Source organism: Bubalus kerabau, chromosome 1 (genome assembly GCF_029407905.1).
Source record: "Bubalus kerabau isolate K-KA32 ecotype Philippines breed swamp buffalo chromosome 1, PCC_UOA_SB_1v2, whole genome shotgun sequence".
In the NCBI taxonomy this organism is placed as follows: domain Eukaryota; kingdom Metazoa; phylum Chordata; class Mammalia; order Artiodactyla; family Bovidae; genus Bubalus; species Bubalus kerabau.
This window is the reverse complement of record NC_073624.1, coordinates 31,419,004-31,434,989: the sequence shown is the minus strand read 5'-3', so window position 1 is coordinate 31,434,989 and position 15,986 is coordinate 31,419,004. Positions and strand designations below refer to the sequence as shown.

The following is a 15,986-nucleotide window of genomic DNA, read 5'->3' as shown; positions in this document are numbered from 1 at the left end:
CTGCATTGAACCTTCTGCCCAGAACACCTCTTTCTACACACCCGCATGCCTTGACCCCTTGTCAGAAAGCTCTCTGGTCAAAGGTTACCACCACAAAGGGGCACTGCCTGGGCTGTGCTGACTTGAACTGCACCCTCCCTTTCTCATGGCCTCATCACTAACTCCATGTATTTGTTTAACATCTCCACCCTTTCCTCCCCATCAGCTTGTGGGTTCCAGGAAGACATATTCAATCCTGTATCTCCGGAACACTGCGCATAGTAGGAAATCAGTAAGCACTGAATTGATGAATTTTTTCGATCCTCATTGGATACCTCCTTTCCCTTCAGGTTCTTCCATTTCGGAGTGCAGTAGAGGGAAAACTTAAAAATCATGGAAAGAAAATAATGTTATTTTATCTGAGAATGCTTAATGTAAGATGGTATAAATCATATGACATACAGTCTGAAAACACAATCCTGATCCTTATACATGTGTAACTCTCATAGTAATGAAGCCAAAGCAATGGATGAATCATTAGCAAGATCAAACCAGTCGACCCTAAAGGAAACCAGTCCTGATTATTCATTGGAAAGACTGATGCTGAAGCTCCAATACTTTGTCCACCTAATGTGACCAGCTGACTCACTGGAAAAGACCCTGATGCTGGGAAAGATTGAGGGCAAAAGGAGAAAGGGGCAGAAAAGGATGAAATGGTTGGATGGCATCACCGACTCGATGGAAATGTTGACCAAACTCCAGGAGATGGCGGAGGACAGAGGAGCCCGGTGGACTACAGTCTATGGGGTTGCAAAGAGTCAGACACAACTTAAAGAGACAGAGTAATGATGACAAATTCATTTCTAATGAATTAAACTTCTCATTTCTGGTCTGGCATGTAAGGAAGTTGGAAGTCGTCATTCGGTCCTAACAAGTAAAAATCTGGATTGTCAAACAACTCTTCTTAGAACCATCAGAGAACTGTGATCACAGGGCGAACCACTGCCCCTGAAACTGGAGGGACAGGCAGATACAAAAAAATCACAACTCAATTGAAGCAGAAGCCTCCACAGACCAATACTGGGGTAGGAAAACCCAGACTGTAATTGGCAAACTGCTAGATGCTCAGTGTGGACAAGTTTGAGAGCTATAAACTCCAATGAGACCTAGTTTCAGTGGGCCTCTGTCACATTTTTGTTGAGTTTTACCTTCAGTTCTACTAGACTCTCCATAATGAAGACAGAGAAAAGCCCTCTCTTGCTTTTCACAGGAGAGGAAAGTAATCATTTTGAAATATAGTTGTCCCAGGAACCTGCAGATACCAAACTCATATAAATTTGCATGTAAGTACACATATCCTCCTCTATGTGTTATATCATCTTTAGATTACTTATATCTGCTGCTGCTTCTAAGTCGCTTCAGTTGTGTCCGACTCTTTGTGACCCCAGAGACGGCAGCCCACCAGGCTTCCCCATCCCTGGGATTCTCCAGGGAAGAACACTGGAGGGGGTTGCCATTTCCTTCTCCAATGCGTGAAAGTGAAGTCGCTCAGTCATGTCCGACTCTAGCGACCCCATGGACTGCAGTCTACCAGGCTCCTCCATCCATGGGATTTTCCAGGCAAAAGTACTGGAGTGGGGTGCCATTACAATGTAAAAGATGCATGCATGTGTGCTAAGTCATATCTGACTCTTTTGCAACCCTATGGACTCCTACCAGGCTCCTCTTTCATGGGATTCTCCAGGCGTGAATACTAGAGTGGGTTGCCATTTCTTTCTCCAGGGCATCTTCCCCAACCAGGGATCGAACCCATGTCTCCTGCATTAGCAGGTGGATCCTTTACCACTGAGCCTCCAGAGAAGCCTGCATAAAGGCTGCATAAATAGTTGCAAATGCAGGCACATGCTGTGTAAATAGTTGTCCTGAGTATGGAAAGTTCACATCTTGTTTTTGGAACTTGGTGTAATTTTTTTTCTTCTGAAATATTTTGGACCCATGGTTGGTGGAATCCAAGGACGTGAAACACATACAGAGGGCGAAACTATACACCCAAAGCATGCTGCGATTCTTAACAAGGCCCGCCCTTGAGAGAAGAAACCACTTCACCAGAGTTTAACCCTCCTGGAGTTTGTTTTCAGACACTTATTATTTTTTGGCCATGCCATATGTGGCATCTTAGTTCCCCAACCAAGGCGTGAACCTGAGCTCCCTGCAGTGGAAATCCAGAGTATTAACCAGTGGACCACCAGAGAAGTCCCCCTCCTGGAGTTTTATCAGAGCCTTACTGACCTGGGAAAATCTTCCAGGTGGGAGAGGGAAATTCCCAACTCCAGCTTCCTCCAGGCACCCTGCCCTATTTAGGAAGAGAAAGAAACCCAGCAGCACTCCCAAAGGTCACAGCCTGGGGGCACAGGTTCACCCACTCAGAGGACAGGATCCAGGTCTTCGGTCATAAGAAGTTTGATGCAAGCAGTTTCACCAGACAACTGACCGTAAGACGATTTTGCAGTAAGAGACATAATAACTGGCTGACAGTTTGGTTTGACAATTTGGTTTCGATGGTTTAACAGTTTGGTTTCAGCTCGTTAGCAGTTTGGTTTTGCTTCTCTATTGAGGCAGTACTCCATTTTTATATAACAGCAATCTTGGGCCTCAATGGTCTATACAGTGGCGAGTAGATATGGAAGTCTTAAGATGTGGACGATAACAGTGTACCAACTTGATTAGAAAACTTACTGGTGGTGTGAGATAAGACAGTGCAAAGCCCCAGACTGCACACTTTAGTACAAAATAACAAATTGGGTTTGCAGATGCTTTTGGTGAGCACCTCCACCCTCCCACTTGTCAAAACCAAAAGCTTACCAAGCTATGGCTAATAATTCACAAGTCTTCAAGCACATTCATTCTTGACTTTTTAGTTAATTGAGATCCAGGAGTTTGTTCTCTAACACCATCTTTACCAGATTTTTCATGTAACATTAGATGTTGGAGACAAGAGAGGAAATCAAGTTCCTCTGATTCCCCTGCAAAAGAAATGGTTACGTGACTCCTGTTAAGTTTAAGATTCTTCAAAATCATCAGTCTTTTGCTATTTGATAGTGAAAAACATATGGCGGCTGGAATTTTGGTAGTTGGCACAGAATTCAACTTAGATGATTCAGTGAAGTATAAGGACTGAGCATGTGACAGAACTTTTAAAGGCAGTCCAGACAGGTAATACCACTTACATATGCTGTGTGTGCTCAGTCACTCAGTCATGTCCAACTCTTTTCAACCCAAGGACTGTAGCCTGCCAGGCTCCCCCATCCATGGGATTTTTCAGGCAAGAATACTCAAGTGGGTTGCCATTTCCTCCTCCAGAGGATCTTCTTGACCCAGGGATCAAACCCACATCTCCTGCCTTGACAGGCGGATTCTTTACCACAGAGCCACCTGTGAAGCCCTTGCATCCATCACATGTATGAATAAGAAACAGCAGCATCCCTGTTTGTTTACTTCCAGGGAAATGTGAATCAACTCAAAAGTGGATTTCCTTATATCGTAAAGAATTTATGTCTACAGTAAGATTCTGCATCTTTATGACTGACTTTAAGAAAGACAGTGTAAGAAATTCCGTGGTACAGTGGTTAGGACTCCACATGTCCACTGCAGGGGGCTGGGGTCGATCCCTGGCCATGGAACTAAGATCCCACAAATCAGGCAGCATAGCCAAACACAGAGAATAATTTCTTTCCAAAAGATATACCCACATACAATCATAAGCATGAATCTGTGCACATTTTAAATGTATTCAAATATTTTGTTGTTTTTCACAATATTTTAAAATTTGCGGTTGATTTTTTCATGTTTTATTATATCCTTTTTAATGTGCCTCTTTTATTTTCAATTATTTTATCTTTCAGAGCATAACTGCCTTATGGCCAATGAGTGACATGGTGAAGCCACTTGCAGTTAAAGATGCTTGCAGTGAAAATACTGAACATGCACAGAGGACTAAAGAACACTTCACATTGCTAAAAGCCACAGTTCTTTATACCAGGTACATCCTGTCCAGCTTTCAACAAATACATGGATACTAAAATGCAAAAAAAAACCCCGACATTTTAAAACAGAGCAGGCATTTTGCAATTATCAGACTGAGAATTTAAAATAATTAAAGTTAATATATGAGAATAAGTATTCATATGCTATGAAGAAAGCAGACAATATTCAAGAATAGATGAGTAATGTAAGCAGAGATGGAAACTAAAACAATCAAAAAAAAAAAAAATGCTAGAAATGAAAAAAGACTGACGGGCTCAGGAAAGCACCTGTGAGCTAGGGGACAATCAATAGAAACCTCTAGAGCTGAAAAGCAAAGAGAAGAAAGGGAGCAAGCAAGGAAGGAACAGAATATCCAAGAGCTATGGGACAACTACAAAGGTATAATGTATCTGTAATGAGAATACTTCTAAGATAGAAAGGGCCAGAAGAAATAACTGAAGTGATCAAGATGGAGAACTTTCCAAAATTAATGTCAGACATAGGTATAGGAAACTCAAGAAAACAATAAGCAGGATAAATGCCCCCAAAAATCTGCCATAGAATATCATATTCAAACTGTAGAAAATCAAAGAAAAAATCTTGGTAGAAGCCAGAGGGAGCGAAAAATACCTTATCTTTTAAGGATCAAAGAAAAGAATAACATCAGATATCTCCTCAGAAACCATGCAATCAATGAAAATGGAATGCAATATTTAAAAGTGTTGAGACAACAACAAAAACCCCAACCAACTAAGAATTCTGTATCCTGTGAAATTATTCAAAAGTGAAGGAGAAACTTTTTCAAACAGAAGTTGGGTAAACTCATTGCCAGTAGACCTGCCTTGCAAAAAATACTAAGAGTTCTTCAGAGAGAAGGAAATGTCACAAACTCAGACCTGCGTAAGTAAAGAACATTAAGGAAAAAATAAATGAAGATAAAATACTTCCAATGGTTTTATACAATACTTACCTTGCTGTTTGTCATAAATTAAAAGTAATTTCAATCCTTAGGCAGAGTTGCATTAAGTGGAAATTGTTTGCAAGAAGACAAGGAGAAAGATGAGCAAGACTTGGTTAAGATCTCCTTGACAGTAACTAAGATGTTTTCTTTCAGAGATACTTAATTCTTTTAACAGAGCCTTGCAAAATACATTCAAATATCAATAATAAACCACTTATCCAAAAGGCATAGTTGTAAAACCTTTAGGTTTAGAATCAGAAAAAAGTGGTTCAAACTCCAGGCTCAGCAACTTGCTGGCTGTATGTAGTTTTGGGTAAGTTGCCTGAGTAACTCATCTGTAAAACAAAAATGATGAAACCCGTATTTCATATATTAGTGTAAGGATTAAATACAAAGGATACGCAAATTCACCTAGCCCTCTGAACAGCTAATTCTAAATGACTGAGCTGTAAGCAGTATGAACCTAGACTTTCCCCTTACACTAGTTTCACAATGAGCTAACAAGTTTGTGGCCAATCTCTAACAAATGTACAAAATTTCAGAGCATGCATTTTGGGGACATCACTTGACCTGTATTTTGAAGTTTTTCCTATGTGTTATGTTTATTATTAATAGTTTTTGAAAACATTATCTTGCTTTGGAACAGTATGAAACCTTTTGAAACAATTAAGAGAAATAAAAAGATAAGAGACCAAGCCAACAGTTTCATATTTTCTCCAAGGAATGGATGAAATAATCCTCAGAAGTATCTTCTAGAAGCACCTCAACCGCCAACCTTCAAATATGGCATCCAAGGCAGGCCTGCTGGCCATGTTCCCAACCACAGGATGCCTACTGCACACATATATACTGGTCACTATGATTAACTTCTGTATTTTGCTCCCTTCCCCACTTTTTCCCTCTGGGAAGGATTAAACTTCAATTATTTGATGTTTACCAAATCAGCTTGAATATGTTTCATGTTCAAATTTCCTTACAAACATCAACAAACCTCTATATACAATAAATACCATTCCTTATTTTAGGAAACATTCCCTAAATTGCTAAGCTCCTAAGTGATTTGTACAATGTCACAAAGATTCAAGAAGAAGAAAAAAACCCCAAGTTAATTCTTGGCTCAGTTCAATGTTAATGAGACTATGCTTCCCCCTATTTGTAAATTTATCTAGGTAGGACTTGTCTGCCAGTTTGAATATGGTTTTCCATAAAGGCCAAGGCCAACTTTTAAGTGCTTTAAGGACATTTTTGATGTCTTACCTCTCACATAGATAAAATGGGCAATGTTCTGTACTCTGTACTTTATATCCCACTTTAAAAGAAAACATGTAATGGTATAATTAGAGCAACATATAGAGTTAAAAGGTCACTTAGTTCAGTCCCCACCTTACCCGAGACAAGTCTGAATTTAATAGATAAAACTGTTTAAGGACTGTAAGAACAGAACATATATTAACCACCCCAGTAATGAACTATTTTCAAATCTTGAAAAGGTACTTTTCAGGTACTTTCAATACATAAAAAATGCTTTGAAAACATACACTCCTTTGAATATTGTGATGTTCTTATCTCTCCCTCTGTGGAGAGTAAGGCACATCAGCAGCGTTTGGACTAGTTGTCCCCCACCAACCCACCAGGCCCAGCTTCTCATGTACTACTAGGCACAGTGACCAAAAAAAGATTCTGACCATTAACTTCCTTCCAGAAACCTTGAATAGTTTCTCACATCTTCCGTAGGAAACCCAAACCATGACGATGCATGGTAACAAGACCATTATCACCTCCACCACTCCCTACCTCCTCTTCACCACACTCAGGCTGTTCCAGGGATTGGGCACATGGAGCTTCCTCCATCCTAAACCACTCCATCTCACCCTCCACTCAACAGAGTCCCAAGTAATCTTTACAAGGTAATTCGGAGTTCTCTTCCAAGGGGAGCCTGCCCTGATGCTCCAGGGTGACCAAATGCTCTCAGTACTTTCACGATCGTCCAGGCAAGCCTCCAGCACAGCCCTCCACGCTGCACAGTGGTCATGTTAATGCCACTGTCATCTTCTTCCTCCTCTCAAGTCTGGAAAGTATGAACAGAACCCCTTATTCATTTTTATTCAAAGTACCAAGGACATGCTTGGCACTAAATAGTTGCACCACTGTTCAAAAAATTTTGGTCTTTTTTGCACATGCGATTTCCTCTGGCAAAGGTCACTACACCCTTCTAAGTCAAGTTTGAAAATCACTTCCTCTGGGATATTATTCACAAACTGCCCAACAGATCTGTCCAAATGATCACTATGTAATCTTGGAAACATCACTTAACCTCTCTGCACCTGCTTTCTCCACCATACAATGCATGATCCCAGCTTTTTAGAGCTATTTTTGAGGATTAAATTGATCAGTGCACCTAAGGAACTCAGAACAGAATCCAGCAGTTGGTGTCTCAAAAGATGTTCACCATTCCTGTTAGTACAAGTGATAATGCCCACTTAGCCCACACTTTGCCAAAAACATTTAAGATAATTCATTTAAATCTGTGGAAGATCTAGTTCGGTTCAGTCGTTCAGTCGTGTCCAACTCTGCAACCCCATGGATTGCAGCACGCCAAGCCTGTCCATTACCAACTCCTGGAGTTTACTCAAACTCATGTCTATTGAGTTGGTGATGCCATCCAACCATCTCATGCTCTGTTGTCCCCTTCTCCTCCCACCTTCAATCTTTCCCAGCACCAGGGTCTTTTCCAATGAGTCAGCTCTTCCCATCAGGTGGCCAAAGTACTGGAGTTTCAGCTTCAACATCAGTCCTTTCAATGAATATTCAGGATTGATTTCCTTTAGGATGGACTGGTTGGATCTCCTTGCAGTCCAAGGGACTCTCAAGTGTCTTTTCCAACACCACAGTTCAAAAGCATCAACTCTTCGGCGTTCAGCTTTCTTTATAGTCCAATTCTCACATACATACATGACTACTGGAAAAACCATAGCCTTGTCTAGACGGACCTTTGTTGGCAAAATAATGTCTGCTTTTTAATATGCTGTCTAGGTTGGTCGTAACTTTTCTTCCAAGGAGTAAGCATCTTTTTATTTCATGGCAGCACTCACCATCTGCAGTGATTTTGGAGCCCCCAAAAATAAAGTCTGGCACTGTTTCCACTGTTTCCTCATCTATTTCCCATGAAGTGATGGGGCCAGATGCCATGACCTTAGTTTTCTGAATGTTGACCTTTAAGCCAACTTTTTCACTCTCACTTTCATCAAGAGGTTTTTTAGTCCTTCTTCACTTTCTGCCATAAAGGTGGTATCAACTGCATATCTGAGATTATTGATATTTCTCCCAGCAATCTTGATTTCACCTTGTGCTTCTTCCAGCCTAGTGTTTCTCATGATGTACACTGCAGAGAAGTTAAATAAGCAGGATGACAATATACAGCCTTCACATCCTCCTTTTCTTATTTGGAACCAGTCTGTTGTTCCATGTCCAGTTCTAACTGTTGCTTTCTGACCTGAATACAGATTTCTCAAGATGCAGGTCAGGTGGTCTGGTATTCCCATCTGTTTCAGAATTTTCCACAGTTTATTGTGATCCACACAGTCAAAGGCTTTGGCATAGTCAATGAAGCAGAAATAGATGTTTTTCTGGAACTCTCTTGCTTTTTCAATATAAAGCGTATGCAACTGTCTTTCTGTGCCTAGATTTTTCTTTTTTTTTTTTTTTAATCACAAAGGAGGCTCAGCTGTAAAGAAACTGCCAGCAACACAGGAGATGAAGCTCAATCCCTGGGTAGGAAAGATCCCCTGGAATAGAAAATGGCTATCCAATCCAGTATTCTTGACTCAGAAACCCCATGGACAGAAGAGCCTGGCGGGCTACAGTCCATAGGGTCACAAGTGTCAGACACAACCCAGCAACTAAACAAGACTCAAAAGGAAGCTTTATAAACTCTTCACTGGAACTGAAATGATAAACTCACCCTGATGAATGTTTAACTTAACCTAGATGTCAATGGAAGTGTGTAAACTGCATTCATAGTCTTCGATTTTAAACCATTTCCACTGTACGTTCCTTTCTGACTCACACACTACTACTTGGATGTCTAATAAGCAATCCAAGTGTAAACCACTCAAAGCTTAATTCACCCTCCAAATGTGGAGTCATTCTAGAGTCACTCACACCTCATCCACTCTCAGCAAATCTAACTGCCAATTAATACCTAACTTTTTACCACCATTCACTCTGGTTCCAGCAGCTGCTTATTTTAATAGTCTTTTAACTGCTCTTCTCGCCTCCTCAAACATGAAGTCCTTTTGCATCAACCCCAGCCCAACAACACATTAAGCTTTATTAAAACACAGGCTCCAAGAAGCTGAAATAATTCTTTTAGCGCTTTGTTCAAGGTAGCATCACCAATGCTTGGGATTATGCTGGGATGAGGTCAAGTACTTGATATATGTATTTGAAATGACTGCTCTTGCCTCAAGGGTTTTTAGACTTGCTATTCTCTGCTAGAAACATTCTTCCCTGAGATACCTTAATCTATATTAAGGCTCTGAACTTAGTATCTTCAGGGATTTGCTCTCAAGTCACCTTATCAATAAGGTTTTATCAACTACCACTTACACTGCATCACAAATCCTCTTCCATCTTCGTTTTTCTTCACAGCGTTTACACCACATAACCCACTGTATATTTCATTCATTCATATACTGCCTTTCATCTCCCATCCACAGTTTTCAATCCCATGGGATCAACAGTGGCAAGCCCTTGCCCTTTACACATGCACTTAAGATTTTACTTTCTACTAACATTTTACTAATTTTGTATGTAAACTTCATGACATTCTAAGTGTGACAGCCCTATTTCTTTGCTAGAAATATTTATTCTCACATCTCCAATGTAAAGAAACAGCTAAGGACTTCGATCCTAAGTCACACAATACCTTACGTGTTAGTCGCTCAGTTGTGCGTGACTCTTTGTGATCCCATGGACTGCACCCCACCAGGCTCCTCTGTCCATGAGATTTTCCAGGCAATGATACTGCAGTGGGTTGCCATTTCCTTCTCCAGGGGATCTTCCCAACTCAGGGATCGAGCCCAGGTCTCCTGCATTGCGGGCGAATTCCTTACCTACTAAGCTACAAGGGAAGCCCCAACTACTTTAGAAACAGATATAAATTATGAAATTATAATTAAACCATTTGTTTTAATAAAAAACTGTCTTAATGTGTTTAATGCTACCCAATTATATTTAAGAAGTATATTGCATTTATTCACTATTAATAAATCTTAATTAATAATCTGGTCAGAAGCATTTAATTTTCAATGTTTCCAATGCCTACTTAGAATACAAAGACAAAACACGTGTTTAATGTCTCTAGATAAACAGAAAATGTAAATACTTAAAACAGTATTTGCTGATCCATTTCAAAGTCATTACACTGAAAGAAACCAGACACAAAGGAGTACGTGTGTGTGTGTATGATTCCATTTATACAAAATCTTAGAAAATGCAAACCAATCTGTATTAAAGAGAGAATACTGATCAGCAGTTGCCAGAGGCTGGAGCAAGGGGAAGGATGAACTGCACAGGAGGAAACCTACAGGAGGTGACTGACACGTTCTGTATCTTGATTGTGTTGGTAATTTCATAATTGTGAGTGTCTGTCAAAACACACCTAAGAGAACAGGAAAAATTGCCTAAGATAAATACTTCATGAAATCATTAAATGGCTAAAATGACTTTCTGAAATTTGGGGAGCTTTTTTTACCCAAGCATAATCAGAAAAACTAAGAAAACTAAATGAGATTTCTTCCAATGACAACAAAAGACTGCATCCAGAGTGGGCTTGAAGGGATCATAAGAAGATATAAAAATCCCATGGACAGAGGGGCCTGATGGACTACAGTCCATGGGGTTGCAGAAGACTCAGACACGACTTAGCAACTAAACTGGAAAACAAAGACCTCTCATTACTCACCTACTGTCAGAATCAAAAAGCTTTGCCTGAAGAACATTATTCACTACTTCAAATGCATCAGAAAAGGAAATCAAACACAAGAAACCACAGTAACATAGTATCACAAGAAGAAAACAATTCTCCAAATACCGAACTTAAAGTCACAGAATACTGTAATCTGATTCAGAAGGGCTGTCATGAAGAAACACAATGAGCTACAAGAAAATTCAGAAAAAGTATTTTAAAAATTCATGAGCAGAAAGAACACTTTAACAAACAGATTGAAACTGTTGAAGAGAACCAAATGAATTCTGGAATTAAAGCACTCAATAACTGAGATGAAGAACACATTAGAAAGCACTGGATATAAAGCAGATGGTAGGGAAGACAGAATTGCTCTTCAGGTGAGTCTGAAAACAGAAATCTAGAAATGATACAGGTAGAAAAGGAAAGAATAAGATCTAAAAGGAGAAGAAATTCTACGAGAACTATCAAGTTATAAGAAAAATGGGTATCCCAGAAGAGAGGGAAAAGAGAATTTATTTAAAGAAGTAATTGCTGAGAAGTTCCCAAACCTGGAGAAAGAACTGGATGCACAAATCTATGAAACTAAGAGACACCTAATACCCTCAATGCAAAAAGACCTCTTTCCAGATACATCATATTAAAACTGTCAAAAGCCAGTGACAAAGAGTTTTAAAGACAGTCAAGGTAAAAAAAAAAAAAAAAAAGAGTAACCTACGAAGAAACTCCCATTAGACTACCTACCAGCAGCATTCTCAGTATCAGCCTTCACCAGTGGCTCAGTGGTAAAGAATCTGCCTGCAATAATGCAGAGACCCAGGCTCAATCCCTAAGTTGAGATGATCTCTTTGAGAAGGAAATGGCAACCCACTCCAGGATTCTTTCCTGGGAAATCCCATGGACAGAGGAGCCTGGTGGGTTACAGTCCATAGGATTGCAAATCAGTTGGGACATGGTTGAGCTACTAAACAAGCAGTTTTCTCAGTAGAAACACTACAGGACCGGAGAGAGTGGAATGACATACTCAAAATACTGAAAGACAAAAACTGTGAGCCAAGAATACCCTATCCAGCAAAGTTACTCTTTAGATATGAAGGAGAAATAAAGGTTTTCCCAAACAAAAGCTGATGAGGTTCATGACCACTAGGCAGGTGGCACCAAATGAGGGTTGGATCCTTGGGTTAGGAAGATCCCCTGGAGCAGGAAATGGCAACCCGTCCCAGTATTCTTGTCTGGAAAATTCCATGGACAGAGTAGCCTGGCGGGCTACAGTCCATGGGGTCACAAAGAGTCAGACTATGATTCAGCACACACACAGACACAGGACTGCCTTACAAAAAGTGCTGAAAGATCTTCCTTCTGAAATGAAAAGACACAAAACTTTGAGTAAGGTAATAGAATTTCTAATTCTAAGAGAATCAGAAAACTGTAAATTCTGTACTAGAAGACGCTGTTAAACATTTAATTACAACATAAAGGTTAAAGAGGAAAAAGAAGTAAAAATAACTAAAGTGATGTCAATTTGCTAAATAACAATAATTTGGGACCACAAAAATATTGCAGAAAATTCCTATAGGCAAAGGAAGATAAGATGCTATCAGCAGGAAAAGAACTACTTTATCTATGAGAAATTTATACACATCCCATGGTAACCATGCAATATAATTCTACCGCTAAGTCACTTCAGTTGTGTCCGACTCTGTGCAACCCCATAGACGGCAGCCCACCAGGCTCCCCCATCCCTGGGATTCTCCAGGCAAGAACACTGGAGTGGGTTGCCATTTCCTTCTCCAATGCATGAAAGTGAAAAGTGAAAGGGAAGTCGCTCAGTCGTATCCGACTCTTAGCGACCCCATGGACTGCAGCCAATCAGGCTCCTCTGTCCATGGGATTTTCCAGGCAGGAGTACTAGAGTGGGATGCCATTGCCTTCTCCGAATATAATTCTAGCTAAGATACAAAACACAACAAAAGAGGAACTAAGAAAAACATTACAGAAAACCACCAAGCTAAAATGGCAGACAGAAATAGACACACACAAAAGAAACAACAAAGATACAGAATAACCAGAAAATAAAAGATAAAATTAATAGTAAGTCCTTATTCATCAATTGTTAATACCACCCTAAATGTAAATGGATTGAATTCATCAATCAAAAAGATACAGGGTATGGGAGTTCCCCGGCACTCCGGTGCTTAGGACTTGGGTGCTTTCACTGCCGTGGCCCTGGTTCAATCCCTGGTCAGGGAACGAATACCCCACAAACCACAGGCTTCAGACCAAAAAAATAAGAAAGATACATACATGCTGGTTGAAAAGATTAAAATAACAAGACCCAACTATATGTTGCCTCCAGAAGACTCAGCTCTAAAGACAAACATAGGCTCAAAGTGAAAGAAAAGAAGATGACATTCCAAGCAAACAGCAGACAAAACAGACCCCAAAAGGGTAATGAGAGACAAAGATGGACAGTATATGATGATAAAGGGGACAATTCATCAAGAAGGTATAACAGTTAATAATATATATGCAAATTACACAGGAGCACCAAAATACATTAAGGCAATTAACAGACCTACAGAAAGAAACTGAGAGCAACACAGTAATAGTACAGGACTTTAACACCCCACTTACATCAATGGACAGACCATCCAGATAGGAAGCCACAAGGAGACAGCAGTCTTCAGTGAAACAATACATCAGATTGGACTTGATAAACACATATATAGGACATTTCATCCAAATGTCACAAAACACACATTCTTCTCAAGATCACATAGAACATCCTGAAGAACAGACCATATTCTGGAATGTAATACCAAGACTCAATAAATTAATTAAGACACAGATCAAACATCTTTTCCAACCCACAGAAATGAACTATAAGAAAAAACTGGAAAATTCACCAAATATGTGGAGACTTAACAACATGTTACTGAACAACCACTGGGTCAACCAAAGAAGAAATGTTTTTATTACCTGAGGACAAATCAAAACGTAAATACGCCATTACCAAATCTACGGGATGCAGCCAAAATGGTATTAAGAGGGAAATTCATAGCAATACAGGCCTACCTCAAGAAACAAGAAAAATTTCAAATAAAAATTCAAATCTTACACCTGAAGGAATTAGAAAAGGAGCAAAGTCCAAAGTCAGTAGAAGGAAGGACATAAAGATCAAGAGAAATAAATCAATTAGAGGGTAAAAAAACAATAGATTTAAAAAAAAAGAAAACTGACAAACCTTTAGCTAAACTACGAAAAAAGTACCTGATAAATAAAACCTGAAAACGAAAATGAGAAATTACAACAGATACCACAGAAATACAACAGATTATAAGAGAATACTATGAAAATTATATGCCAACAAACTGGACAATGTAAGAGAAATGGATAAATACTTAGAATCATGGAACCTTCTAAGACTGAATCATAAAGAAACAGAAAACCTGAATGGGCCAATCATTAGACCAATTGCTAGCAGAGAAATTGAAATACTAATCAAAAACCTCCCAAAAAATAAATGTCTAGGACCAGATGGCTTCACATGTGAATTCTACCAAACATTCAAAGAAAAGCTAGACTCGGACTCTTCCAAAAAACTGAAAAGAGGAAATGCTTCTAAACTCATTTTACAAGGCTAGCACAAGGACAATACAAAAAAAAAAAAATACAGACAGTGTCACTGATGAACACAGATGCAAAAGCACTCAACAAATATTAGCAAATCAAATACATGTGTGGAAGAACAAAACAGGTAAAGCAGGTCAACTGGTATTAGACTGAAACTCAACTTTTGATGATGAGCAAACTGCAGTGTGTCAAAATGTAATGTTATGGGAAATCTTCTGACCTACTGTTCTGCAATGCTCAATGATGTTAACACAAAACTACTTGCACTGGGCCCAGCAACCAAGAGTAAATGCTCACCATGCTCACATTTTACTATCTTAGCTATACACTAAATTTGTGTAACTTAGCTACAAAAATTTGCTTTTCTAAAAGTAAAAAATTCCCTCAAACATGTAATAATCTTATATGAGTCTTATTAGGCATCCCAATATAAATGAATTCCTGAAATGGCTTTCTTTAATAGGAACATAAAAACCTTTAGCAATTTCATAATAAATTTGTAAGACTTAAAAAATGTAGCTCTCTCACTAGCAGGGTCTTATAAATACTGAAAAGGAAAAAAGGTCCTTACAATGCTGTAAGATAAAAACATTAAGATAAATTAATCAAATACTAGGTAACTCCTTTAAAATAGTGTTATTACTTCAAAACATGTTACGCATACCATAAATGTAACTGAAGTCTTATTATTTTAAAAAGGGCTTCTACAAACCTGTGTGTGTGTGTGTGTGTGTGTGTGTGTATGAATCACTTTACAGTACACCAAAAACTAACAAAACATTATAAATCAACTGTGCTTCAATAAGGGGAGGGGCACTCTACAAAAATGAGATTGAGAACATTTTTCACAAAAGTAAACAAACTAAAAATACTATTACAACTGAGTATGCAAAAATATAACATCAATAATTCTTTTCATTGAGAATGTTCAGGCAAACTGTAGTTCCCTTTATAATAAGGTTCAAATATAAATATTACCACAGAGTATCATTTAAGACAGTGTGCTTCAGCCATACTCTCCAAAATACCTTTCTGTAACAAGTAATTCACCTATAACACTCATTCAATAAATATTTTAGAGACTAATTTTGTACCATGTATTATGTTAGAGACTGGCTATGGCTGAAACACTGAAAACAACTTTGTAGTGGTATTACAACACATTTATTTTCTCTTTCACACTGTGAAAAGCCATTTGGTATAGTAGAAAGACTATCGACCTAGAAAAAAAAATGGGTTGCAATTTCTGCTCTGTTTACAAGTCCTTTTTAATTTTCACAGTAATATAGAACCATGTGTTATATGCCATGCAAATCTGACTCAGAGAATGAACTGGACTATGTAAATATGTTTTAAAATGTTTAATTTAAAGTAATACAGCACTTGTTACATTCTCAAGGCTACTGAAGCTCATAACCATTA

At 38.9% G+C, this 15,986-nt stretch overlaps 1 protein-coding gene across 3 annotated transcripts in view; it reads right to left on the bottom strand.

The window, feature by feature from the left end:
* The window catches only part of AEBP2 (AE binding protein 2), a 115,133-nt gene that overhangs the window by 14,093 nt on the left and 85,054 nt on the right, over positions 1–15,986 (bottom strand). Inside the window, exon 8 of one of the 3 annotated variants that reach the window (XM_055571399.1) lies at positions 2,869–3,002. The exons of the other annotated variants lie outside the window; for them this stretch is intronic. Coding sequence (XP_055427374.1) covers positions 2,984–3,002 — 19 coding nt within the window. The 3' untranslated portion in view covers positions 2,869–2,983. Of the gene's footprint in view, positions 1–2,868; positions 3,003–15,986 lie in introns of those variants that run through there. 3 annotated transcript variants of the gene reach the window in all.